The sequence below is a fragment of the Loxodonta africana genome, chromosome 11, assembly GCF_030014295.1.
Source record: "Loxodonta africana isolate mLoxAfr1 chromosome 11, mLoxAfr1.hap2, whole genome shotgun sequence".
Classification (NCBI taxonomy): domain Eukaryota; kingdom Metazoa; phylum Chordata; class Mammalia; order Proboscidea; family Elephantidae; genus Loxodonta; species Loxodonta africana.
The window spans coordinates 3903694-3929472 of record NC_087352.1 but is presented as its reverse complement, the minus strand read 5'-3'; the positions used below and the strand labels follow the sequence as shown (position 1 = coordinate 3929472).

Here is a 25779-nt window from a genome sequence, read left to right as displayed (position 1 = left end):
GCGGCCGGAGATGGGCGCCCGGCCCTCACGGCGGCAGCAGCCTGCGGACCCGCCCCTGGCCCTGGACGCACTGCCCCCCGAGCTGCTGGTGCAGGTGCTGAGCCACGTGCCGCCGCACGCCCTAGTGACGCGCTGCCGCCCCGTGTGCCGCGCCTGGCGCGACGTGGTGGACGGGCCCACCGTGTGGCTGCTGCAGCTGGCCCGCGACCGCAGCCCGGAGGGCCGCGCGGTCTACGCGATGGCCCAGCGCTGCCTGCCCAGCAACGAGGACGAGGAGGAGTTCCCGCTCTGCGCCCTGGCGCGCTACTGCGTGCGCGCGCCCCTCGGCCGCAACCTCATCTTCAACTCCTGCGGCGAGGGTGGGTGGCCGGGGCGGGGCCGGGGCGGGGGGGGCGGGGCCGGGGCGGGCCGAGGGGACCCAAGGGGGGTGTGCAGAGTGCAGGCTCGGGCGGGGCAGGGGCGGGGCCGAGGAGACCCAAGGGGGTGTGCAGAGTGCAGGCTCGGGCGGGGCAGGGGCGGGGCCGAGGAGACCCAAGCGGTGTGCAGGAGGCGGGCTTGGGCGGGGCAGGGGCGGGGCCGAGGAGACCCAAGCGGTGTGCAGGAGGCGGGCTTGGGCGGGGGGCGGGGCAGGGCGGGGCCGAGGAGGCCCAATCGGTGTGCAGGAGGCGGGCTCGGGCGGGGCAGGGGCGGGGCCGAGGAGACCCAAGCGGTGTGCAGGAGGCGGGCTGGGGCGGGGGGCGGGGCAGGGCGGGGCCGAGGAGTCCCAATCGGTGTGCAGGAGGCGGGCTTGGGCGGGGCAGGGGCGGGGCCGAGGAGACCCAAGGGGGTGTGCAGAGTGCAGGCTCGGGCGGGGCAGGGGCGGGGCCGAGGAGACCCAAGCGGTGTGCAGGAGGCGGGCTGGGGCGGGGCAGGGGCGGGGCCGAGGGGGACCCAAGGGGTGTGCAGGAGGCGGGCTCGGGCGGGGGGCGGGGCAGGGGCGGGGCCGAGGAGGCCCAATCGGTGTGCAGGAGGCGGGCTCGGGCGGGGCGGGGCAGGGGCCGGGGCCGAGGAGACCCAAGAGGTGTGCAGGAGGCGGGCTTGGGCGGGGCAGGGGCGGGGCCGAGGAGACCCAAGCGGTGTGCAGGAGGCGGGCTTGGGCGGGGCAGGGGCGGGGCCGAGGAGACCCAGGAGGTGTGCAGGAGGCGGGCTCGGGCGGGGCGGGGCAGGGGCCGGGGCGGGGCCGAGGAGACCGAAGGGGGACCCACGGTGTGTCCACGATGCCGGTTGCGGCGAGGCGGGGCGGCCGGGGCCCGGGCTGGGGTAGAAACTGACCCGGGCGGGAGAAGCCAGGGGCCGTGGGCACAGCCAGAGAGGGAACGGATGGGCGAGACGGAGGGGGCGCTGGGGGCGGAGCTGCGGCACAGAGTTGTTCATTATTAGTGCTGGGTAGGGAGGCCTGTGGGCGTGGCCGGGCGGGAGGAGCCGGGGCGGGCTGGGAGAAACGAACGGGGTGCTGGGGGCGCAGTCGCACGGGCGGAGGAGGTGGCATTGAGAGGTTGGGGGCGGAAACGCCGGCTGGGCGGGGTCGACACAGGAGGAGCCTAGAGGGTGGTGGGAGCGGGCGGGGCCGGGGGACAAGCCGAGCCGCTTCAGGGGCCGGAGGGACGTAGAGCGGGAGAGCGGGACCGAGGGGGAAGGTGCAGGTAAGTGGGGCTGAGGAGAAGCAGTCGGTGAGCAGGTGGCACAGGATGGCTGGCTGCGAGTGAGGGGCGGGGCCAGGGGGTGGCAGCCGCCACGGGGAGGGGTGGAGCGCGCGGGAAGGAGGAGCCAGTGGGCGGGCGGGACTGCGGGGCGGCCAGGTGGGTGAATCCCTGTGTTCAACCCTGTTGTGTCACACAGAGGGCTTCAGAGGCTGGGAAGTGGAGCACGGTGGGAATGGCTGGGCCGTGGAAAAGAACGTAATTCTGGTGCCGGGGGCCCCTTCCCAGACCTGCTTCGTGACGTCTTTCGAGTGAGTAGCCCCTGATCCCTGGGTCAAGGGCCGGGAGAAGGGAGGGGAAATCGTACCCCACCCCATCCTGTCGTCCTTACCCTCGCCCTAATCCACCTTCGCCTTCCCTCATTTAACAAATACTTGTTGAGGGCCTTCCAGGTACCAGGCACTGTTTTATATGCCACAGACAGGTACGGGAAAAATCAGAAAGATCAAGAACCTGCTTTTTTCCATTGTAGACGTAGGGTTTGGTGGCGACATTAAGCACATAAACAGCAAAGTAACAATAACACAACACACACTGATAAGGCTTACTCTCTGCCAGACGTCGTTCTGAACACTGGACATATAACTCTTAATTGTCACGACAACTCTGTGGGGTATTGATAATATTTAGCCCCATTTTATAATAGTAAACTGAAGCACAGAGGTTACTCAACATTTGGGAAATGGTGGAGCCGAGGTTTGAACCAGGTAATCTGGCTCCAGAGTTTCTGACTATGATAAATGTTATAAAGACACCAAAAACAAGTTGATTGATTGATTGTGTTTTATCCTCGTACCCCATACCTGTTCTCCTTGCCCACTCCCAACCCATAGGCAACAACTGCAGTGTGGCAGTATCCAGCCTTCTCATCGTTGCCGGTATATTAGTGATGCGGTGATATCTCGCTGCTGCTTTACTTTGCATTCTTTGCTACTAATTAAGCATTTCTTCGTGTTCTCGTTAGCTTTTTGGATTCCCTCTTTTGTAAATCTTCGTGTTCTCGTTAGCTTTTTGGATTCCCTCTTTTGTAAATGGTCTGTTCATATTTTCTGTTGAGGTTGATGTCTTTTTCTTGTCCGTATGACTGAATCCCTTGTATATTCGAGATGCTAGTCCCTTGTCTCTCCCCAACACAGAAAACCTCTCCCACTCTGGCACCTGTAGTCACTGTGTCCACGGGGTTCTTTGTTAGGCAGAAATCATTGAATGTAATCAAATTCCCTTTTTTATTTGTTTTGTTTTTAGAATTTGTTTTGAAATTTGTTCAAAAAGTCTCTCCCCACTGCTAAATCATAATAATATTCTCTTATACTTCTAATAACTTCATGATTTTACCTTTCACCAAAACCTGTTGTTGCCAATTCCAACTCATAACGACCCTATAGAGCAGAGTAGAACTGCCCCATAGGATTTCCAAGGAGCACCTGGTGGATTTGAACTGCTGACCTTTTGGTTAGCAGCTGTAGCTCTTAACCACTGCAGCACCAGGGCTCCTACCTTTCACCATTAGGTCTTTAACCCACCTTTGAGTGTGCTGTTAGGAAAAATCTTGTTTTTTTCTCCCCCATATACTGAGCCAGTTTTTCCAACAGCATCAACTAAAGAGTCCATCAGTTCCCCATTGTTTGGTGGCGCTGCCGCCTTCCTTTATGAAGTCCTCGTACACACTGAGGTCTGTGCCTGGGCGCACTCTTCTATTCCGTGGTCGACGTATCCGTTCCTCTGCCAACACTACACTTTCTGTTACGCGGGCACACTCACATTAGGAGAGAGGGACTGTCTTAGTCATCTAGTGCTGCCATAACGGAAATACCACAGGTGGATGGCTTTAACAAAGAGAAATTTATTCTCTCACAGTCTAGTAGGTTACAAGTCCAAATTGAGGGCGTCAGCTCCAGGGGAAGGCTTTCTCTCTCTGTCGGCTCTGGAGGAAGGTCCTTGTCCTCAATCTTGCCCTGGTCGAGGAGCTTCTCAGGCGCAGGGACCCCATGTCCAAAGGACCCACTCTGCTCCTGGTGCTGCTTTCTTGGTGGTATGAGGTGGCCTGTCTCTCTGCTTGCTACTACCTTTTATAGTTGAAGAGATTGCCTCAAGAGACAACCCAATCCTGTAGATTGAGTCCTGCTTCACTAACACAACTGCCGCCCGTCCTCCCTCATTAACATCACAGAGGCAGGATTTACAACATATAGGAAAATCATACAATACTGGGAATCAGGGCCCAGCCCAGTTGATACACACATTTTGCGGGGGGCAAAATTCGATCCATGACAGGGACTGTTTACAAAGGTATAGGCAGATCTCAAGGGACAGATACTGTGGAACCCCAAGCTAGTTCACCATGGAGGGAAGGGACATTGCCACCCCAGGCCCGAAACGGCCAGGAGAGGAAGCAGTTACTGAAACGTGAAGACAGAGAGGGCCATGAGAAGACAGTGCCTGACAGAGCTGTGCCCTTTGGCTGAGAGACAGAGCAGGCCCATGTTGATCTGATGAGGGAGAGGGAAGAGGATAAATACCCTGACTTGATTCTCTTTCCTCCCTGCCGTCCCCTGCTGGAGCTTGCTACTGGCTGACCCAACAGGAAGCAGAGGGTAAGGGAGACCGGTCCATGAAGGCTGTACCACTTAGAGCTTGGGCGTCAAACTGTAGAAAATCAAAATCCAAACCAACTGCCATCAAGTTGATTCTGACTCAAGGCGCCTCCATGTGTGCCATGAGTGGATTCAAACCACCAATCTTTAGGTTGGTAGTGGAGCACTCCTTAACTAATCGCGCCACCTAAGAAGGCTCCAGGATTCCCTGCTTAGGTACCTGATGTGTGGGTTTCCATTTGTACTCATGTTCAGGTCTCCATAAAAAGTAGGGCTGGGTTTGCATACAGCTCAGCCTCCTGGAGCCCAGAGCAGGATGCAGAGCGGTAGAGGGGATGTGAGAGGTGAACGGGAGAGACCATCATGAATCATCAGTCTTGTAGAGCAAACCCTGAAGGGCTGCTTTAGACAGGGTTATCAGGGAAGGCTTCCTGGAGGAGGTGATTTCTGGGCTGTGAAGGTCTGAGTGAGCCAGGGGCCTGCCCACCCCACCCCGACCATCCTCCCTTCCCAGGTGGTGCTTCAAGAGGCAGCTTGTGGACCTGGTGATGGAGGGGGTGTGGCAGGAGCTGCTTGACAGTGCCCAAATCGAGATCTGCGTGGCCGACTGGTGAGTGGAGAGCCGCAGCCTATTCGCAGAGCACCAACTGTGGCCGCAGCGGCTCTGCAGAAGGGACTCGACTGGAGCCCCCACCAACCCCATGGGGTAGCTGCCATTACATGCCCCTTCTTAGTGAGGCTGAGAGGTGAGGTGTCGCTTTCACAGCTGTGCAGCCAGGGAGGGTGGAGCTTGCTCCTCCTCACCCGCTCCCCAGAGAGACCAGGGTTGTTGACAAGGGGGCTGCTGACTCATGTGGCTTGGCCTGAAACAGGGTGTTGCCCCCTCCCTCCCCACTGCCCCCAGCTCAGCACAGATCCTAAGCTGTTGTGGATGCCCGAGGCCTCAGAAGCCTTGGGAACATTGTGTCCTGAGCACTTACGTTCAGAGGGGCAGAGATGGGACAGGGCTGCTGGCTGGCTTCAAGCCTGTGGGCTTACCACAAGCCCTCTCCTTTCCAGAGTACCCAGGTTCTTCCCCAGGCCCCTCCTTCAGGCTCTTGGTCTCCACACAAAGTCCAGGCTCTTGCTGGGGAACAGGGGAGAGATCACCAGGCTGCTCCCCCAGCTGTGGCCACCCCCAGAGCATCCAGACTCCCACCCCCCCAGGCTCCTCCCCCAAGGTTCCGGGCCAGAATCTCTCCACCTGTCGAGCCAGTGTTGGAACCCTCATCAAGCTGTAGGGAAGCCCGGTCCTCAGCCCCCTCCCTGCCCTCAGAGCCCTGGTGGGGTGACATCAAGGCTCACTTTTACCCGGCAGGTGGGGCGCCCGGGAGAACTGCGGCTGCATCTACCGGCTCCGGGTCCGCCTCCTGGACGTGTATGAAAATGAAGTGGTCAAGTTCTCCGCCTCACCCAACCCGGTTCTTCAGTGGACTGAGAGGGGCTGCCGACAGGTGGGCTCAGGCTGCCTGCCTGATCACCCCTGACCCGCTCAAAGGCACGCACACCCCTGCCTCACCCTGATCAATCTCCGTTCTCAGCTCTCGTCACCACCGACTATCGTATAGCAACAGCTAACAATCATTGGGAGCTCCTGTGTGGCACAAACTGTTAAGCGCTCAATTACTAGCTGCAAGGTTGGGGTTAGAACCCACCCAGAGGCACCTCGGAAGAAAGACCTAGTGATCTGCTTCCAAAAGGTCATAGCCTAGAAAACCCCATGGAGCAGTTTAACTCTGTACACACGGGGTCCCCATGAGTCGGAAACGACTTGACGGCGACACTGAGCCATTATTGCACCCCAGGCTGTTTCAAGACCTTTTACGTCTCGATTCGTTTCCTTAGCGCAACAGCTGGGTTGTCCGACATACATTTATCGATTACCTCCTGTGAGCCCTGGTGATGCCGCGGCCGCTGGTCAGCAGGCTGGCAGTTCGAATCCCCCAGCTGTGCACTGTAAACCCTATTGGGCAGTTCTACTCTGTCCTGTAGGGTTGCCGTGAGTCGGAATTGACTTGAGGACAATGGGTTTGGTTTTTTACTGTGCTGGGAACGTGGCAGTGAATAAAAGCCCTTGCCATCTCCTCACTCTAAAGCTGAGGAAACTGAGGCACAAGGAGGTTAAGTGACTGGCCTGAAGTCACACTAAGGAATGCAGGGTCCCATTCAAGGCCAGGCTGGCTCCCGTGGTGACCATCACAAGTCAGTTTTGAAAGTAACCTCTTAAGCGGTCTTCCTGCTTCCTCCCTTTGCCTCCTCCTCTCTCCCGCAGCAACGTCCAGAACGATCCCACTAAAGTCCCCTCACAACTCTCCCCGGCTCACCTCCCTCCTGTGACTCCATCTCAGAGTAAAAGCCCACCAGGCCCTGCCCAGGGTGCCCCGTTACCTCCCTGACTCCTCCTCCTGTTTCCCTCCCCCTCACTCACTCTGCTCACTCTCCCATCTCAGGGCCTTTGCATGGGCTGTTCCAACTGCCTGTAACACGCTTCACCCAGATCCCCAACTGGCTTCCCCTCCTGCAGGTCTCTGCTCCACCTTCTCAGTGGGCCCTCCTCTTCCTCACCTTAGAGTCCCCACTTGCCTTCTTCAGGGTCTGGGTCCCCCACTAGATTGTCAGTCCCACCAGGGCAGGGTGTATCAGCTGCTCTCTTCTCTGCGGTATGCCCAGCACGTAGAGCAGGGCACAGTGCACACTCAGCCCTTGGCAAATATTTGGTGGGTGGGCGGAGGCAGGCGCCCACGAGCCCTCACCCGCTTGCTCTCTGTCCCCCCACAGGTCTCCCATGTCTTCACCAACTTTGGCAAGGGCATCCGCTACGTGTCTTTCGAGCAGTACGGGAGAGACACGCGTTCCTGGGTGGGCCACTATGGCGCCCTTGTGACCCACTCCAGCGTGAGGGTCCGCATCCGTCTGTCCTAGTGACCAGCCCGCCAGGGCCTTCCAGGACATACTGTGGCTGCCTGATGTCACATCATCAACCCAGGACTTTGTAGCCGGGAGCCAGAGATGCCCAGGGACAGTAGGATCCCATCTGGCCTGTTCCAGGCATGTTCTCCATGTTGCCCCCTTGCTGCTGCTTCAGCATGGTGGCCCATACGCTGTGACCATCCATCCAGGGAGCCCACCAGGCTGTTCACGGCTTCCTCAGCTCCCCAGTTGGGGGCATCAAACTCAGAGACTGCTAGTTTACTCGCCAATTGTTTTCTCATGTGTGAGGGTATCCACTGGTAGACTGAGTCAGGAAACAATGGGTGCAGGGGAGGCCTGACAGCCTGGGAACAGAGAACCTTGGCTGTGTTCCTGGGTGGGCTGACTGCTGGCAGGGAGCAGGGGTCAGGCCAGGCTTCAGCTGTGGGGCAGGTAACCAGCCGTCTGCACCCCCCCATCAGTACCTCCTTTTGGGCCAGGCTGACATTTCTCATAAACTCCTCAGAGGCAGGTCCCTGTACTTCTCCGTTGACCCCTAAACTCTGTCCCCTGCCAGGCGAGCCTCTCCTTTCTCTGCCTGGACTGTGTACAAGGTTTGTCCTGAAGAAAATCACCCTACCCCTCCAGTTTCTCCCACTGTTTCACCAGCCGGGCACAGCTAACAAACTCAGTAAATCCCATGCTAAACATGAGCTGATGGGCAGTTTTTGTCTGCAACTGATGCACCTGACTGCCCCCAACTTGGATCCTATAAGGCCTTGTGGGTGTCTCCAATCACGACAGCTTTAGGAGAGCTGTATGCTAAGGGCCGCACAGGACACGGAGGTGGCTTAGAGAACCTTGACATGGTTGTGCCGATGGCAGTGTTTAATGGCTTCTGGATCTGTCCTCAGCAGCCCTTCCCACAGCTCTCGGGCAGGTACCCCTATCAACGCCATTTAGTCCAGGAGGAAGCAGGCTAGGGGTCTGAATGACCTGCTCAGGGTGGCACGGTCACTAGGTAGAGGCAGGACGTGACCCAGAGTGGGGTTCCAGCTGGGCACAGCTCACCTATCTACTGGGCCAAGCAGCAGCTCATCTCGTTTAAACCAAACCAAGTCCACTGCTGTCGGAGCCAATTCCAGCTCACAGTGACCCAACAGGACAGCACAGAACTGCCCCATAGGGTTCCCAAGGCTGTAATCTTTATGGAAGCAGACTGCTGCATCGTCCTCCTGCGGAGCAGCTGGCGGGTTTGAACCGCCGACCTTTCGGTTGGCAGTTGAGCACTTTAACCACTGAGCCACCAGGGCTCATCTCATTTAATCCTCACAAAGTACCCCCCTAAGGTCAGTATCATTCTAAGTGCCACTTTCCAGGGGAGGAAACAGACCCAAAGGGGACACATAACATACCCGGGGTCACACAGCAATGATGAGGGGGAGGCAGGGTTTGAACCCAGGTCTGCCTGACACTAATAACAGAATAGCAGCTCCCATGTACGAAGCATGCATGCACACGCACACACACACACAGGAGGCACTATTCTCTATGAAGCGTGGAGACCTGGTGGTACAGTGGTTAAGAACTCAGGCTGCTAACTAAAAGGTCAGCAGTTCAAATCCACCAGCCTCCCCTTGGAAACCCTATGGGGCAGTTCTACTCTGTCCTATAGGGTCACTGAGTCAGAATCGACTTGTTGGCACAAAACAACAGTGTTTGAAGTCGTGCAGCCATTTAATCCTTCAACATCAGCGTTACAATTACCACCATTTTCCAGATTGGGAAGCTTGTGGGCAGAGCTTCACCTGCCCAGGTCCTACGACCATAGGAAATGTAGCTGGGACTCAGGGCCACCTACCTGACTCCAAAGCTTAAAACAGGAGTACTATCTGTATCTTAAGCACATTAAAAAAAAAAAAAAAAAAAAAAGACACTGCCATGGAATCAATTCTGACTCATAGCGACCCTATAGGGCAGAGTAGAACTGCCCCATAGGGTTTCCAAGGAGCAGCTGGTGGATTTGAACTGGTGACCGTTTGGTTAGCAGCCGAGCTCTTAACGACTATGCCAGATCGTCTCATTTAATCTTCAAGCAACTGAACAAAGGGAGCATTGTGAGAAGTGATCTCAGTGCCAAGCTCCACAGGGAGCAGAGGGCTAGAGGTTGCCATTCACTTCACACCGTGGGGGTCTCTGTGTTTATTACAACCCCTTCCCAGCAGATGGCAGTACAGTGTCCTGTCCCAGCAGAAAGGGAACCTCAGGCCAACACCACTGGTGGAAACCAAGAAGAGTCATGATAGACAGGTGCCTTTTCTCATTTACACCCAGGCCCCCCACGGGCTAACGGTGGTCCTGACTAGAGAAGCTGAGCCAGTATTTGAATCCAGGACTGGCCGCTGGAATTGTGTCCCAAGGACTCTGCTGGAGCCTGAAGAGGAAAGTTTTTTTCTGCGGGGATGCCCAGTCCCCCAGTGTCCAGGCGGTCACTTCTTCTTCTGTACATGGCCACAGTCGTATTTGCCGCGCACGACAGTGAGCTTGACACCAGGCAGGTCCTGGGTGTGGCCGCCCTGAACAAGGACAATCTGGTGCTCCTGCAGGGTGTGGCCCTCTCCAGGGATATAGCAGGTGGCCTCCTGGCCGGTGCTGAGCCGCACCCGGCAGCACTTGCGGTTGGCCGAGTTGGGCTTCTTGGGCTTGCGGACGAACGTGTGCAGAACCACACCCTTCAGCTGCGGCCGGCCTTCTGTGGGGCCCAGCTTCCGGGGCGGCCGCTTCGGAGGTCCTCGGCGGTGCATCTGGTTCAGGGTGGCCATGGGGCGGGTGGCCCAGAGCCGGGGAGCCAGGGCCAGACCTGGGGAGACACGGCCAGGAGGGAGGTGTTATCCCAACAAAGAGAGAATTTGGTGTTCCAGGCACTGTTCTAAGCATTTTACAAAGATGCATTTGTTTAATGCTAGGCCTATTCTACTCCAAAATCGACGTTGAAAACCCTCTGCTCTGATACACATGGGGTTGCCATGAGTCAGAACTGACTTGATGGCAACTGGTTTTTAGGGGTATCTAGAAATAATAGTAAGAACAAACACAAAAACCAAACCAGTTGCCGTTGAAGTTGATTCTAATTCATGGTGACCCCAAAGTGTAGAACTGTGCTCCACAGGGTCTTCAGTGGCTATGATCTTTCCAAAGCAGATCGCCAGTCCTTCCTTCCAAGGCATCTCTGGGTGGACTTGAACCACCCAACTTTCGGTTACTAGCCAAGCTCTTAACCGTCTGCGCCACCCAGGGACACACAACAGTAAGAAGAGCTGATATTTACTGAGCAACCACCATGTATCAGATTCTGTTTTAAGGATTTTACACGAATTAACTAATTTTAGTCTGCAAGGACGGTATTAATTTTTAACACCACTTAAAAATGAATAACACAAGTGATGCCCTCCTGCCAACTTCTCAAATGAGGGGGAAAAAAACAAAAAACTTTTAGTTACTCCATATAATAAAAATCAGGAATCCTTGGCAAGCACAAACAGTAATGCTCAGCAACTAACCAAAAGGCTGGCGATTCAAATCCACCCAGAGGCGTCTCAGAAGGGAGGCCTGGCGATCTGCTTCCAAAAGATGAACAAAAACCAAACTGGTTGCCGCTGAGTCGCTTCCAACTCACAGAGACCCTATACAACCATTGAAAACCCGACAGAGCACGGCTCTGCTCCGAAATACATGGGGAAGCTGGGAGTTGGAATCAACTCCATGGCAACTGGTTTTGGTTATATAACAGAAGTATACGAAGTCATCTATCTAAATCTTGAAAAAAATGTTACAGCTTTATTTGTTCTATCACAGTGTAAAATATGTTATTTACCATGAAAATAAAAAATTTATGAGCCTTTTGGCATAACCAAAGAAGAAAAATAGTAACACAAGCGAACACGGGTGTTAACACTGTTTCTAGTACTGCCCTATGCATTTTACGTATATTAACTCATGCGCTCCCCACAGCAACTCTCAGGGGGGACTCCAGGGAGGGGGTCACTGTCTCCTCCCAGCCACATCCAAGCCACCAGCAGGTCCTGGCAGTACCACCTTCAAAGCTGATCACCATCCGCCCCCTTCTCTCTCCTCTGCTGTGCCTGCTTGGTCTTGTCCATCCTGCCCCCCACTGGACTCCTGCACTGTCCTCGCTGGTCTCCCAGCTCCTGTCCCCTCCCCAAACATGTTCCCCACATGCACCTGAGTCAGTCATGTCCCTGCCCTGCTCACAGCCCTCGAGTGGCTCCCTCCCATTCACCTGCTCTGCCCCAGTCACCTCCCTAACCTCATCTCTCCACCCGCTCTCTTGCTCACTCTGCTTTAGCCTATGTCCCCAAAGACGTGCACAGAGAGGAGACCAGTGTGGCTGCTCTGCAGTCAGTCAGCAAAAAGATGAAAAGCCAGTGGGAGACGGAGATATATTTGCAAGGGGAGCCAAGAGGATTTGCTCCTGGATTGGATGGAGGCTGCAAGAAGATTCAGAGACGCCTGGATTCTCTTTTGCAAACACCCACTGACCACCTGCTCTGTCCTGGCCCCAGGAATGGAGGTACAGGGGTGACAGACCTGGGCCCTGCACTCTTGGGGTTCATGGTCCAGGGCTCTGAGGCCATGGCTCCATCCATTGATGCACCCCTATGCCTCCTGTCAACTAGCACCAATGCGATTTCACCACGCAAACTTCACGCGCTCCCTCAGATCCAGGCAGGTCTGGGCCCTACTGTTCATTCCCATGTCTCCTTGTTTCCAGAGTTACCACAGGATTCCCAAAGGGGATGAAACAGTCTGCCCTTTCCTAGTGGTGTGCCCTTGGGCAAGGTTCTTTGCCCCACTCCTCATCTGTATGACAGGCACCATAATCAACCTGTCTCCCGAGCACTGAGCACTGTGTATGTGAGGCTACCACAAGACACTGCATGTCAAGCAGCCCAGATTTCCCAAGGCAGGGCCCAGGCCTTGGCGAGTAGCACACAGGATAAAAGTCTGCAGAGTGAAGTACGTGAAATACCTCACGTAGGGCATTGCCCGTGAGAAACATCTGATGCTTGTGAAAGGAGTAAGTGCATAAATAATCCTTCTCAGTGCCTCGCCCACACTCCAAAAACCAAACCCCTCGCCGTCAGTTGATTCCTACTCATAGCAACCCCATAGGGCAGAGTAGAACTGCCCCCATAGGGTTTCTAAGGAACGCCTGGTGGATTCGAACTGGCGATCTTTGGGTTTGCAGCCGTAGCTCTTAACCACTGCCCACCAGGGCTCCCTGACACACACTAAAGGCTCTTGAAAAATATGTGGAAGGGCAGAGCCTGTGGAGCCTTTTACCCTCAGTGACACAGAACCACGTCTAAAACGCATGTCTCACCCACGGAAGGTACTAAATAAATATTTGCTGAAGAAATAAATGATGGCGCCAAGCCCTCAGTGCAACTACTTAACACTCCCCACCTCTTGCCCTTGCGACCCAAGCTCCACCAAAACCCACTGTGAATCCATCCCTGATTTAAAACCCCGACTCCCTTGGGGCTGCGGAGAAGGCGATCAAGTCCCAGCGGTGATAACCCTCATGCAGGCCCGTCTCTGCGACGCGAGCCCCCCACTCACCACAGCTCAGGGACGTGTTGAGACTACGGAGAAGGCCGGACCACATCCTGCTGCCTGGAGCGCCCCTGTTACGGGATGAGAGGTTTAGAAACTGGAGCAAAAAGTGGCCGTAGTCGAACCAGGGTCCAAATTCCTCCCATCCCGTTCTGAGTCTCTGGTTAAATCTCAGGAAGTCCCTCTAAAGATCTAACCACAACCCCTCAAACTGCTAGTGGGAAATCTTTCCGTAAATTTAGCCTCGCTCGGAGTAGGCTCCCGGGGATCCAACCGCTTCCACCCGCATATAGGAGGAGAGGGCAGACTGGGGAGAGTCCCGGGAGGTAGGAAGAACCCGGGGTCTCCATCGACCTCACCGACCCCTAGCAGGGTCCGCAGTCACGCCGAATCTGGCCCCTTCCGGAGGCTATCCCGACGGGGATTGGCTGGCTCTGCCGGCGCGCAAAGCGGAAGGGCGGGGCATGGGCGGCGATTGGTCAAAGAGAGAGTCAATCTCGGCCCGGGCTCGCCCCTTCCACGGTCCGATTGGCTCGACTCGAGCAAGAGGGCTGCTTTGCAATTGGTCTCAAGAGGGAGTGGGCGGGACGAAGGGGGCATAGTTCCTTGTCCACCCAAGATGGCTGCGTTTGCGGCACGGCGTTTATGGCCTTTGATGGCTAGTCGGGGACTTCGGTCCCGGGGAGGCCGCTTCTGCAACCAAAGCTCAAGGAAAAATTTCACTACGAAGACGCACGACCGGAACCTCCTGTATGAGCATGCGCGCGAGGGCTACAGCGAGTTCCCTCAGCTGGACATGGAGCAGCTATGCGCATGCCCGGAGGAGGCCGCGCGCGCCCTGGAGCTCCGCAAGGGGGAGTTGCAGCCGGCTGACGTGCCCGCGATTGTGAGTGCGCCTGCGCCTGCGCCGGTGGGCGGGGGCGCTTTGCCTGTTGGCTGTTCGCTTTACGGAAGAAACGGGCTTGCAAGATACTCTCCAGCAGGGGGCGGGCTTATTTCAGGAACTTTCCTTCTTTCTCAAGTTTTAAAAGTGTTTGTGTTGGGCCAATTAGTTATTAAGGCCCTGCTGTATGCCAAAGGCTCATAGCGACCCTGTAGGACAGAGTAGAACTGCCCCTTAGTTTCCAAGGAGCGCCTGGCGTATTCGAACTGCCGACCCTTATAATTAGCAGCCGTAGCACTTAACCATTAGGCCACCAGGGTTTCACTGGGTTTGGTTTTTTGGTTTTTATATGCCAAAGATGCCTACTGTGTCCTGAACACTTATAATTTGCCTGTTTCATAATGCATGCTGGTTACCGCGCACTAGGCGCTTACTATTGGCCAGTACCGTCTGTGCGCTGGATCTTATGCCAGGCTTACCCTAAGGCCATAAAAAGGGGAGTGAGGAAGTGAATCAGAAGTTCAGGGAACTCTTGCCTTGGGGCAGTGAAAGGTGGTCTTGCACCTGCTCCACAGGTAGCAGGCAGTTAAAAACGTGTGTTTAATGGATGCATGATTCTATTGAGAGACATTTATGGAACACCGTGTCCCAGGTGTTGTGAATAGGATGGTGAATGATAACAATGAAACAGTTAGTACTTATATAATACTGCGAGCTAGGGGACTACGCCGGGGATTATCATATCTCTCCACCCTCCTGGGGAGCCCTGGTGGCTCAGTGGTTAAGAACTCGGCTGCTAACCAAAAACTCAGCAGTTCGAATCCACCAGGAGCTCCTTGGAAACTCACGGGGGCTACTCTGTCCTGCAGAGTCGCTATGAGTCGGAATTGACTTGACGGCAGTGGGTTTGGTTTTTTGGTTTGGTAGGTAACTTAGGGAGTTTCTGGGTGCAAATGGTTTAACAAGCAGCTGCTAACTGAAAGGTTGGATGTTTGAGGCCACCCAGATTTGCCTTGGAAGAAAGTCCTAGCAATCTATTTCTAAAAGATTAGCCATTGAAAACCCTATGGAGCACAGTTCTACTCTGACAGCTGGTAGTGGTGTATGTAATTTAGCGTCACACCCTGTCTAAGTTAGCTAGTGCTGCTATAACAGAAATACCACAAGTGGATGGCTTAAAGAAACAGAAATGTATTCTCTCACAGTTTAGGAGGGTAGACGTCCAAGTTCAGGGCATCAGCTCTAGGGGAAGGCTTTTTCTCTCTCCCAGCTCTGGGGGAAGGTGTGCCCAGCATTCCCTGGAGATCTCCATGTGTCTTGGCATCAATCTTCTCCTGGGTCTAGGTGGCTCTCAGCGCAGGTATCCTAGGTCCAAAAGATGCATCCCCTCCTGGCTCTTCTTTCTTGGTGGTAGGAGGTCCCACTTTCTCTGCCTCTCTCCTTTTATCTTGTAAGATAAAAGGTGTGACTCAAGCAAGGGTGTGACTTGAGCCTAGCCCTCTTGTAAGATTGTGACTCAAAATACACCCTGCATTGATCCTGCCTCATTAACATGTAGAGGTTAGGATTTACAACACATCACAAAATGGAGAATAATTACATCTGATCGCAAAATGGAGGACAGCCACACAAAACTGGGAATCATGTCCTAGCCAAGTTGACACATATTTTGAGGGGACACAGTTCGATCCCTGACATATCCTTTAGCAGGGTTTTTCAAACTCTGTGGCCAAAGGTAAGAATACATTTCGTATCCAGACCCAGTATACACATACTCAAAATTGAAACAGAAATTTCATTAGTAATTCTTGATTTTACTGTGTATAATGATGCATTCTTATTTTTTTTAGTTGCATTCTATTTCATTTTTAAAATGCTGGTTTACAGATCCTAAATTTATTTTAGAGTCCACTAGTAGATCCCAAGGAGCCCTGGTGGCACAGTGGTTAAGTGCTTGACTGTTAACCGAAAGGTTGGCAGTTCAAATTCACCAGCTGCTCTGCGGGAGAAGGATGTGGCAGTCTGTGTCGGTGAAGATTACAGCCTTGGAAACCCTGTGGGGTGGTTCTCTGTCCTACAGGGTTGCTGTGCGTCAGAATTGCCTTGATGGCAGTGAGTATGGTTTTATGGTCTTTAATAGATCCCAAAGCTTGAAAAACCACTTCTTTAGAGCATGAAACGTGAAGAGGAGTATGGCTTTGCAGGTCATGGTTAGACGTGTGGTTCGTTCCTGGGGGCACTGGGCAGTTATGGATGTTTTTAACCAGGGGAGGAATGTAAAAGATCTCTCTATCTGGATTGGAGGGGGTGAGCCTGAAGGCTGGGAGGCTGGAACAGGGATTCTGGTGGGAGATGTCAGGGCTTGGAGTGGGGAGGAACAGGGAGATGGTGAGGAGGGAGACAAAAAGGACCAGACGTGGTGAATGGCGGTGGGGGATGGGCATCCAGGACGAGGCCCAGGATTTAGGACAGAGGGTTAGGAGCCCAGGGGGGCTCGTCCTGAAGAGGAGAAAGAGCAGACTTGGGTGAGTGTGAAGTGTCCAAACAACATCCAAGGGAGCCATTAGATGGGCAGCAAACCACCTTGTGTCCCACTCTCCTCTCCTGGCTTCCAGCCCCACCACAGCCCAGGGAGGTAGGACAGTATGATTTGAATCATTCTGCCAAAGAGAAAACTGAAGCCAGAGAAAGCAAAGGGATTTTCTGAGGGATCTGGGATTATGGAGGGGATGGAATTCCTAGCAGTAGGTGTCCCCAAGGAAATAAGAGCTGGTGGGCGTGAGGGTCTCCCCCGTCCTTATCCCACCATGTTGTCAAATGCAGGTTTAGTTGCCATAAGAGCTCCTGGGAGAGGAGGCTCTTTTGCTGTCATGTTGTTGAGAGGTGAGCGGTCCAGGTTGGCAGGGGGACTCTGCTCCATGTGTCCATCAGGAGCCCAAGTTCCTTTCATCTTCTGGCTCTCCATCCCTTAGGATGTTGTCCTCTTCAGCTCCCCTCAGGGTCTATCTCCCAGTCTAAGGGAAGTGAGAAAGTCCAGGTTGCTAGTTTATCTTTAAGGAGGTGACCCAGGGCTCATACTGCAAAGATTTTGACACCAACTCCTCAGAGTTGGGCCAGACTTCACAGGTTGAGGGCATGGTCCCCCGCAAGGCTGCCTTCACTTCAGACCCTAGCTGCAAGCTCGGGGTCCCCAGGCTACCCACACTTCAGTCCAAATGGCTGCAAAGTTGGGGGTTCCCAGCATCCCCTCAGGTTTTATCATTTGCTGGAAGGACTCACAGAACTCAGGAAAGCTGTATACTTACCATTATAGTTTTATTATACCAAACAGCTACAGATCAGAACCAGCCCTACAGAGAGACACATAAGGCAAAGTCTAGGAGGGTCCCAAGAGTGAAGCTTCTGTTGTCCTCTCCCAGTGGAGTCAGGGCACATCACCTCCCTGGCACATGGATGTGTGACAACACTCAGAGTATTGCCAACCAGGGAATCTTACCTAGGCTTTGGTTTGTTGGGGTTTCATTGCATAGCCAAGATTGAATCATTGGCCACATTACAGAGCTCAGTCTCCAGCTTGCCTCTCCAGAGGACAGGCTGGTATGTGGCTCAAAGCCCCACCCCTCTGTAATCGTATGGTTGGTCTTTAGGGGTTGGCCAGCCCCCATCCTGAGTCATCTCATTGGCATAAACTACTGAAGGGCCCACCATAAATAACCTCACCGGCATCAACTATCAGGTGTCGACTGAGGAGCCCACCCTGAATAACAAGCACTGAAATCACTTGAGAAGTTCCAAGGTTACCTCCCAAGAATACAGACAAATTATTGCATACATGCTTACCACTTCCACTCATGTCCCTCAGCTGGCCTGGGTCACATGGACACAAGTGGCTGTAGGGAGACTGCAAAATGCATCTTAATTCTACGCAGCCACATGCCCAGCTAAACATCAGGGAGTTCTGGCACTGAGGGAATAGGAGAAGGGCTCCCTGGAGACAGTGAGGGGTGTCTGCCCCACCCCCCTGCAGGCCCAGGTGGCCAGTGGGGTGAGGTTCCAGCGAGAAGGGGCAGTAGCTGCTTCACCATCTCGCCTCCCATCTCCACCCTCAGATTTCAACGTGGCAGGAGCTGAGGCAGCTGAGCGAGCAGATCCGGAGCCTGGAGGAGGAGAAGGAGGCCGTGGCTGAGGCAGTACGGGCCCTGCTGGTGAGCATGGGGGTCACGGGTGGGTGGGGGGTTGCCGTGACGATGCATCTGGCTGCAAGTACAACGTACACATTGGCTGGGTGGTGCTAGGATTGATTAATCAGAGGCTCTCACAGTCAGAAGCCACATAGCAGCCCAGCTGGGAGGTCCTATTGTCAGCCCCATTTTGCAGACGAGGAGACCAAGGCCCAGAGAGGGAAGAGATTTGCCCAAGGGCACACAGCTGGTAGACGCCTGACGTTTGGATCCAGGGCTGCCTGCTTCCTTCATCTGTTTAGGATTATAGAAGGTTCAGTACGTCAAAGGCGCTTGGTTGCAGGCCTCCAGGTACACGCTCACAGACTTTGCCTCTCTGAGCCTCAGTTTCCTCATCTTCAAAATAGGGATCATGTAGATGCCAACTTCATAGAGTGGGTTGTGAGGAGACAAGATCACGTGGCCCACACAGGGAGCCACAGGTATGATGACTATCATGTCATCTTACCTCCTCCCAGCTTTACAAATAGGGAAATTGAGTCAGAGAGTGAAGGAGGGACCCAGCCAGGTTCACAGAGCCAGGGATTCAGACTCCCTGACCCTGTTTGACCTTTCACCCCTCCTTTTTTTCTTCCTCCCCCACTCCACTTCATCAACCTCATCACCGCCTCTGTCTCTTTTCCAGCAGGAAAACCAAGACAAGAATCAAGTGCTGCAGGTACTACCAGGAGTTGATGTCCTATCTCTGGGGACGGGGGGATGGCAGGAAGGATACCATATCAGTCATGATTCTTCAGTTGTGACAGAAAACACAACTCAGACAGGTATAAGAGAAAAAGAGACTTTACTGATCTATGAAACTGAAAAGTGGCTTCAGGCACAGCTGGATCCAGGTCCTGTCTCCATGAATTGGTTCTGTGTTCCTCTCATTCCCAGACCAGCTTTCTCCCCTTAGGGGTTTGGGGTGGGGGAATCAGGCACAAAGATGACCACTTGCTGATAGCTCCAGTCGAAGTCCTGGAGCTGATTCTCGTTAGTTTAGCTTGGGTCATGGGCGTAACTCTTGAGCTGATCATTGTGGCCAGGGCAATGGAATGCTCCAGTTGGCCAGGCCTGAGTCATGTCCCGTGGATGGGCCATGTGGTGGTGAAGAAATGCAAGGTGCTGGGCCAAAGGCAGAGGCAGTGAATATCCACCACGGAAGTTCTGCTTGCAGGGATCGAGGTCAGACTGGTTAAGGGGCCACCCTACCCTCCCCTAGGCTGACCCTGCTTGCCCCACCTCCAGGACCCCCAATATCAGAGTCTGCGGGCACGTGGCCGGGATATCCGGAAGCAGCTTAGCCCCTTGTACTCCAAGGAGGCCCAGCTCAAGGAGCAGTTCTACCTGCGAGCGCTCAGGGTGCCCAACCAGACCCACCCCGATGTGGTGAGTGCAGTGCTGTGTCGAGGGGCCCCAGGCCACCTAGTACCACCATCCCCCGACACCCACTGTTTCCCTGCAGCCTATCGGGGACGAGAGCCAGGCACGAGTGCTTCACGTCATCGGTGACAAGCCAGGTGGGCCATACCCTAGGACCTGAGAGCCAACCAGCCTGGAGACCCTAGGCTAGGGTGGGGTTGGGGGACTTCTGGGGTCTGCAACTGTGGCTGGGCCCTGCAGAACCCCTGGTGCCACCTTCCTGTCCCTCTGGGCTCGTTGTCCTGAGGGACAGTTCTTGGGTTTTGTTCTCTTTTTTCTCTCTCCTTCTCTCATTTGGCTTTCTTGCCCTGTCTCCCTTCCGGGGGGCGTGCATGTGTGCCTTTGACCCTATTTCAGTCCCTGTCTTTCTCAGGCCCTTCCTCCCTGGCTGTGAGTGTGTCTCTATCTGGTTCCCTCTCTTCCTCTCTCTCCGTCTCATCTCCATTTCTGATTCTGTCTTCCAGTCTTTCTCCACATTTCTCTCTATCCTTATCATCCCATCTCTTTGTTTGTCTTCCTTTTCTCTCCCTTTTTCTCTTTCCCTTTCTCTTTTTCCTTCTCTGTCTTCCCTCAGTCTCTCTAGTCCTCTTTCCCTCTGTCTCCATTCCCTGTCTTGTTGTTAGGTGCCATCGAGTCAGCTCTGACTCACAGCGACCCTGTGTATAACAGAACAAAACGCTGCCAGGTCCTGCGCCGTCCTCACAATTGTTGCTGTCCTTGTGCCCATTGTTGCAGCCACTGCGTCAGTCCATCTCGTTGAGCATCTTCCTCTTTTTCGCTGACCCTCTACCAAGCATGATGTCCTTCTCCAGGGGCTGATCCCTCCTGATAGTGTGTCCAAAGTACGTGAGACGTAGTCTCGCCGTCCTTGCTTCTGAGGAGTACTCTGGTTATACTTTTTCCAAGACAGATCTCTTGTCTCAACCAGTGTTTTTTTCTTTTCAAATAATATTTTACTCTGTTTTCGGTGAAAGTTACACAGCAGGTTAGGTTCCTGTTTAACACTCGTTGCACTTTACCCACATCCAGCTTTCTCCTTCCAACCTCGGGGCCACCTGGAAATCGGCGAAAAGCTGGATATCATCCGTCAGAAGTGAGCCCCTCTCCCGCCCCCTCAGCCCAGCCATCCCCACCCCAGCACCTGGCACCCAGCTCCTGCCTCAGGCTCATGAATGGGGTGTGGACCACCAGGACTGTACCCTGGCATGAATGTTTGATGCCCCGGCCCTGCCTGGCAGCTGGGCTTCTACCCCCAGGTGTTGACTCCCCCCGCCCCCCAGCCCTGGCCCACATGCACCTGCCCGTCTGCCTGTCTCCCAGGCGCCTGTCCCATGTGTCTGGCCACCGTTCCTATTACCTGCGCGGGGCTGGGGCCCTCCTGCAGCACGGCCTGGTTAACTTCACACTCAGCAAACTCGTCCGCAGGGTATGGACCAGGATGGGAAGGCTGCCTTGGGGGGTGGCCTCACGCTGAGCTGGGGGGAGCTGCAGGGAGGAGGGGTGACCTCTGATCTGGGAGCTCTGTGTGTATTACTGGCACAGTCAACTTTTACAACAGCTTTTTGAGGGCGTGCCGTCTTTATTCCCACCTAACAGCCTGTGCTCCTAACCACAGCACAACACTGCCTATCTGCCGTATAAAAGGAGTGCTTCGGATACTGAAAGTGGCTGGAGGGGTTCATCGGCAGGGGCTGATTGCGTGGGGCCTCGTGGGCCATAGTAGGGGGTTTACACATTTCCCAAGGCCACTGGGGAGTCTTAGGCAGAGGACGGACATGGTCTGGTTTGTGCTGGAGAACTCCACCTCCAGCTGCCCTCTGTGGGAGGGCTGAGGACAGGTACTGGAGCTAAGTAAAGCTTGGGACACACAGTGAGGGCCAGTTCCTCACCCACTGCTCTGGCTTTCCTCACTTCCCTTTGAGGTGGATGGAGTGTGGAATGACGTTAACTCACTCTGCAGTGTCTCTTCTTCAGGCCCAAGACTGGGGCCCACTGTGGGCTCCTGACTCCACTCCTCACCCCATCCTCTCCCCTCACAGGGCTTCATCCCCATGACGGTGCCAGACCTTCTCCGAGGAGCTGTGTTTGTGAGTGAGGCCCAGCTGTGTGCCCGCCCCCGTTCTGGGGACCCCGCAGGGAGACCACCTGGTGCTGGGTTGAGGGTGGCAGGCTGTAGTAAGGAGGCCAGGGCAGTTTTAGACCTTCCCAGGGAGCAGCAGGGGACTGTTACTGCAGAACAAGGGGGCTGGGGTTACTTGTCCCCTGACTCCCGTGGCCCGGCCTCCTTCCCCAGGAAGGCTGTGGAATGACACCAAACGTCAACCCATCCCAAATTTACAGCATCGACCCCTCCCGCTTTGAAGACCTCAACTTGGCTGGAACATCAGAGGTGGGGCTTGCAGGTGAGCAGGGCCTGGGTGGGGAGTTGCTTCCTGTGTCCTCAGAGCAGGAGGGATTGTGGATGGACAACTGGGAGCATCCTGGGGGCGTGGGCGGGTGGAGAAGGGCACCTGTCCAGGATGGTTCAGTGGCCCCAGGGTCAGTGTGTCTAGTTGTGCGAGTTGTCTACTGCACGACTGCGTAGTGAAGATCCAGCCATGTGCTCTGGCATGGGGTTGTATCCGCCAAAGGGAGCTGCCTTTCCTAATTCTCACGAGGCTTCCAAGGGCTAGTGTTGACCCGGCTGACCCTGTCCTGCCCCCGTTTCATCCTAGGCTACTTCATGGACCATGCTGTGGCCTTCAGGGACTTGCCAGTCAGGTGATACCCAGTTCCTTGAGACCTTGTCCCCACCTGTAACGTTCACTCTCCCCTCCCTGACCCAGCCTCACCTGCAACCCCCCCCCAGGATGGTTTGTTCTAGTACCTGCTACCGGGCAGAGACAGACACAGGAAAGGAGCCGAGGGGGCTGTATCGAGTGCACCACTTCACCAAGGTTAGGGTAGTCCGGGACTGGGGCAGGGGTTTACCCCAATAGCCCAGGGCTTCCTGACCTCTGTGTCCCCTGCCCTGCCCCAGGTGGAGATGTTTGGGGTGACAGGCCCGGGGCTAGAGCAGAGCTCGCAGCTGCTGGAGGAGTTCCTGTCCCTTCAGATGGAGATCTTGACGGAGCTGGGCTTGCACTTCCGGTGCGTATGGTAGGGGGGAGATGGTGGACTAGCACTTCTGGTGCGTGGGTGGTGGAGGTGGTGGGCTTGTACTTCCCGTATGGAGAGGGCCGGGGGGTTGTAGAAGTAGTGATGGGCTTGTACGTACTGCATGGAGAGGGGTGAGGCGGTATGTAGTGGTAGTGGTGGGCTTGCACTTCCGGTGTGGAGGGAGCGGGGTGGTGGTGGTGGCCTTGTACTTCCGGTGTGGCGAGTTGGGGCCGTGGCTAGATACTGGCTGAGGGAAGCTACTCCTTTTCCCCGTGTTGAATCTCATCACCACATTCTTCGTCTTTGCCGTCTTTCTCCTGTGTTAGAATTATGGAGTTGGCTACTGTAACACAGACTCAAAATAACAAAAGCCTAAGCAGTAGTTAAGAATTAGAGTTGCCAACCAAAAGGTCAGCAGTTGGAATCCACCAGCTGCTCCTTGGAAACCCTCTGGAGCAGTTCTACTCTGTTGGAAACCCTGGTGGTGCAGTGGTTAAGAGCTATGGCTGCTAACCAAAAGGGCCACAGTTGGAATGCACCAGGCACTCCTTGGAGCCTCTATGGGGCAGTTTCACTCTGTTCTGTAGGGTAGCTATGAGTCAGAACCGACTCAACAGCAACGGGTTTTTTAAGCAATCCAAAACATCCCAGTGTTGAGGACCCAGGCCCCTTCTCTCTTGCCATCCCTGTCTTTAGGCTGTTGCCTTCATCCCTATGGCCCAAGATGGCTTCTCAGCATCCAGTGGGAAGGAGGTGGGGAAAAGGGACGACCCAAACGTTGCAGGCCATTTTCTCTGACCATCAGCCACACATGGCTTTGAGAGAGACTGAAAGAAGTGGGTTTTTTCCTGTGTGATCCATTACAAAAAGTGGGGTGCTATCATCAGAGATGAGAACAGACATCGTGAAGAACCGGTCAACTCTGTCACGTGCCCTTTGGCCTTCCTCCCTCTGCCCGCATCAGCTCATTTTCACCCCACTTCCTTGTCTCACCTGCTTTCTCACTGCCCACTGTGTTCCATCCTCTTCCCTTTGCTGCTGTCATCTCGTCCTCGTTGTTTACTTCCGTTTTCCTGCTTTTTTGCCCCTTCTTTCTCTCACCTCCGTTTCTGCCCCTGCTTCCTCCACCCCCTTCGCCCTCCCCCTGCTGCCCTCGCCATGTCTTCCTCGTTGGCCACAGGGTCCTGGACATGCCCACTCAGGAGCTGGGCCTTCCTGCCTACCGCAAGTTTGATGTTGAGGCCTGGATGCCTGGCCGAGGCCGTTTTGGAGAGGTGAGCCCCTGCCCCAGGGGGACACAGAGTGAGGAGAGAGCATGGGACGGCCCCACACAGCTGGTCCTGTAACCCTGCCCCCCCAGGTCACCAGTGCCTCCAACTGCACGGACTTCCAGAGCCGTCGTCTCCACATCATGTTCCAGACAGAGGCCGGGGAGCTGCAGTTTGCGCACACAGTGAGAGCCTGCACCCCTTCCCCTCCCTCCCAGAGGCCTCAGCTTCCCTTGACCTGCCCCTCAGCCTACTCCTGCACCCACTCCTGAGCATGTCTCTCTTCCAGGTGAACGCCACAGCCTGTGCTGTCCCTCGCCTCCTCATCGCCCTCTTGGAGAGCTATCAGCAAAAGGTGAAGGGGCAAATGACCCCACCCGAGAGGCGGGTGGGGGGCCGGGGCAGGAGCAGTGCTCTGAGGCCTGTTCTCTCCTCAGGACGGCTCGGTCCTCGTGCCCCCTGTCCTCCAGCCCTACCTTGGCACTGATCGGATCACAACCCCAGCCCACGTGCCTCTCCAGTACATCGGCCCCAACCAGCCCAGGACGCCCAGCTCCCAGACCAGCCTGCCTTGAGCTGAGAAACCATGCTTATCTGCCAGTGGGGCTATTTCTCTCTCCTGGAGCTAGAGCACCCTGAATACCTGGGACCCATCCTGACATCTGTATTCCTCCTGTCAGCTCCACGCTGGGGGCCCTGGGCTCCAGGGTCCATCTCTCCTGACTCCCTAACCTCAACCTTGTAGCCCGTCAATGACTGCATGGTCATGGGGCCCCAGCTTGCACTGGGAACGTGTTGTCTGGAGATGAGAGAAGGAGGCCTCCCTCTCTGTCTTTCCTTCTTCCCTTTTTCTGGCCCCAGCAGTGCTGAGCAGAAAGTCTCCAATAAACGGTCAGGACAAAAGGCTTTGTGGATCTGTGCGAGAGGTAGATGCCCTTGTCCAACCTTCCTGGAGGTGCTGAGTGATTGCTCAGAGATGTATAGTCATCAAAGGGGGCTGTGGCTGCAAGGACCATGCCTAGAGGAGTCCAGCAACCGCCAGAGGACATGGGAGGTGGCTCAGGGGCCACCAGGGGGACCTGAGAACGCCGAGTCCTCTCCCTTCTCCAGGGACAAACCAGAGAAGCCGCCTTCCAATGGCTCCTTTGCTCTGACCCTGGCTTCCACTCCCGCATCAGCCCCCAGCTCCTCATCCAGCTGCCCCTTCCTCAGCTCCAGGGAGGGACCCAGTAGCCATTCACAAACTCAGGCCCAGACAGATCCTTTGATAGTTTTGCCAAGACTTGCTCTTCTAGGCGTCCCCATCTCAGTAACTGGAATCACCTGCCCAGTCGTTCAGGCCACAGCCCTCCAAGTTACTCCCTCCTCCTCGCTTCCCTCACCCCTACGTCCAGTCCATTAGCAAGCTCCACCTTCAAAATACTTCCAGAATTTGCCCACTTCTTTTCTGCACAGCCCCAGCCCATTCCTGTCCACCACTGTCCCCCACTTGGATCATGACAGCAGCCTCCCTGCCGCCTCCCTACTCCACACATAGCCAGAGTGCCCCGAGAACACCCAAGCCCCATCACATCCCTTCTTAGAGGCCTCCCGTGGCTTATCTCACCGGGTAAAGCGCAGAGCTGTCATCGGGCCCACAAGGCCCCACAAGGCCCCACATGTCCACCCCTGCCTTCCTCCTCCAGGCATCTCTCCTGTCTTGCTCTGGCCAGCCGCGACCTGGCTTGCTGCTCTATGGCTCCAAACTCCTTGACTCGGACCTTTGCGCTTGCTAGTCCTCCTACCTGGACCACTCTGCCCCAGATCCTGTGTGATTAGCTCCGTATTAACCATCGGGCCTTAGGCCAAATGCCACCTCCTCGGAGAAGACTTCCCAGACCACCCTGGGCCCCATCACTCGGTACCTACATCCACACTCTGATGTGCCGC

General features: G+C 55.3%; 3 protein-coding genes across 6 annotated transcripts; 2 read left to right on the top strand and 1 right to left on the bottom strand.

The window, feature by feature from the left end:
- Positions 1-10: 10 nt before the first annotated feature.
- FBXO17 (F-box protein 17) lies at positions 11-9214 on the top strand. The gene is made up of 5 exons (XM_064293624.1): positions 11-359; positions 1879-1990; positions 4848-4943; positions 5691-5826; positions 7151-9214. The coding sequence occupies exons 1-5, from the start codon at positions 11-13 to the stop codon at positions 7292-7294; spliced, it is 837 nt and encodes a 278-aa protein (XP_064149694.1). The 3' UTR covers positions 7295-9214.
- Positions 9001-13346, bottom strand: MRPS12 (mitochondrial ribosomal protein S12). 3 transcript variants are annotated; one of them, XM_003420829.4, is made up of 3 exons: positions 13283-13346; positions 12926-12990; positions 9001-10142 (listed from the first exon to the last, which is right to left on the bottom strand). In XM_003420829.4, the coding sequence occupies exons 2-3, from the start codon at positions 12969-12971 to the stop codon at positions 9772-9774; spliced, it is 417 nt and encodes a 138-aa protein (XP_003420877.1). In that variant the 5' UTR covers positions 12972-12990; positions 13283-13346; the 3' UTR covers positions 9001-9771. The 3 variants fall into 3 exon arrangements, with proteins under 3 accessions (XP_003420877.1, XP_010598620.1, XP_023395667.1); XM_010600318.3 differs by having other exon boundaries at positions 13279-13331; XM_023539899.2 differs by having other exon boundaries at positions 12926-13337.
- Positions 13347-13507: 161 nt separating this feature from the next.
- SARS2 (seryl-tRNA synthetase 2, mitochondrial) lies at positions 13508-24753 on the top strand. 2 transcript variants are annotated; one of them, XM_064293623.1, is made up of 16 exons: positions 13508-13805; positions 17912-18007; positions 18672-18701; positions 19271-19411; positions 19488-19542; positions 20474-20537; positions 20765-20870; positions 21484-21531; positions 21738-21846; positions 22159-22204; positions 22293-22380; positions 22464-22573; positions 23763-23856; positions 23943-24035; positions 24140-24205; positions 24288-24753. In XM_064293623.1, the coding sequence occupies exons 1-16, from the start codon at positions 13539-13541 to the stop codon at positions 24423-24425; spliced, it is 1551 nt and encodes a 516-aa protein (XP_064149693.1). In that variant the 5' UTR covers positions 13508-13538; the 3' UTR covers positions 24426-24753. The 2 variants fall into 2 exon arrangements, with proteins under 2 accessions (XP_064149693.1, XP_064149692.1); XM_064293622.1 differs by having other exon boundaries at positions 13509-13805; positions 18669-18701.
- The last annotated feature ends 1026 nt before the right edge of the window (positions 24754-25779 follow it).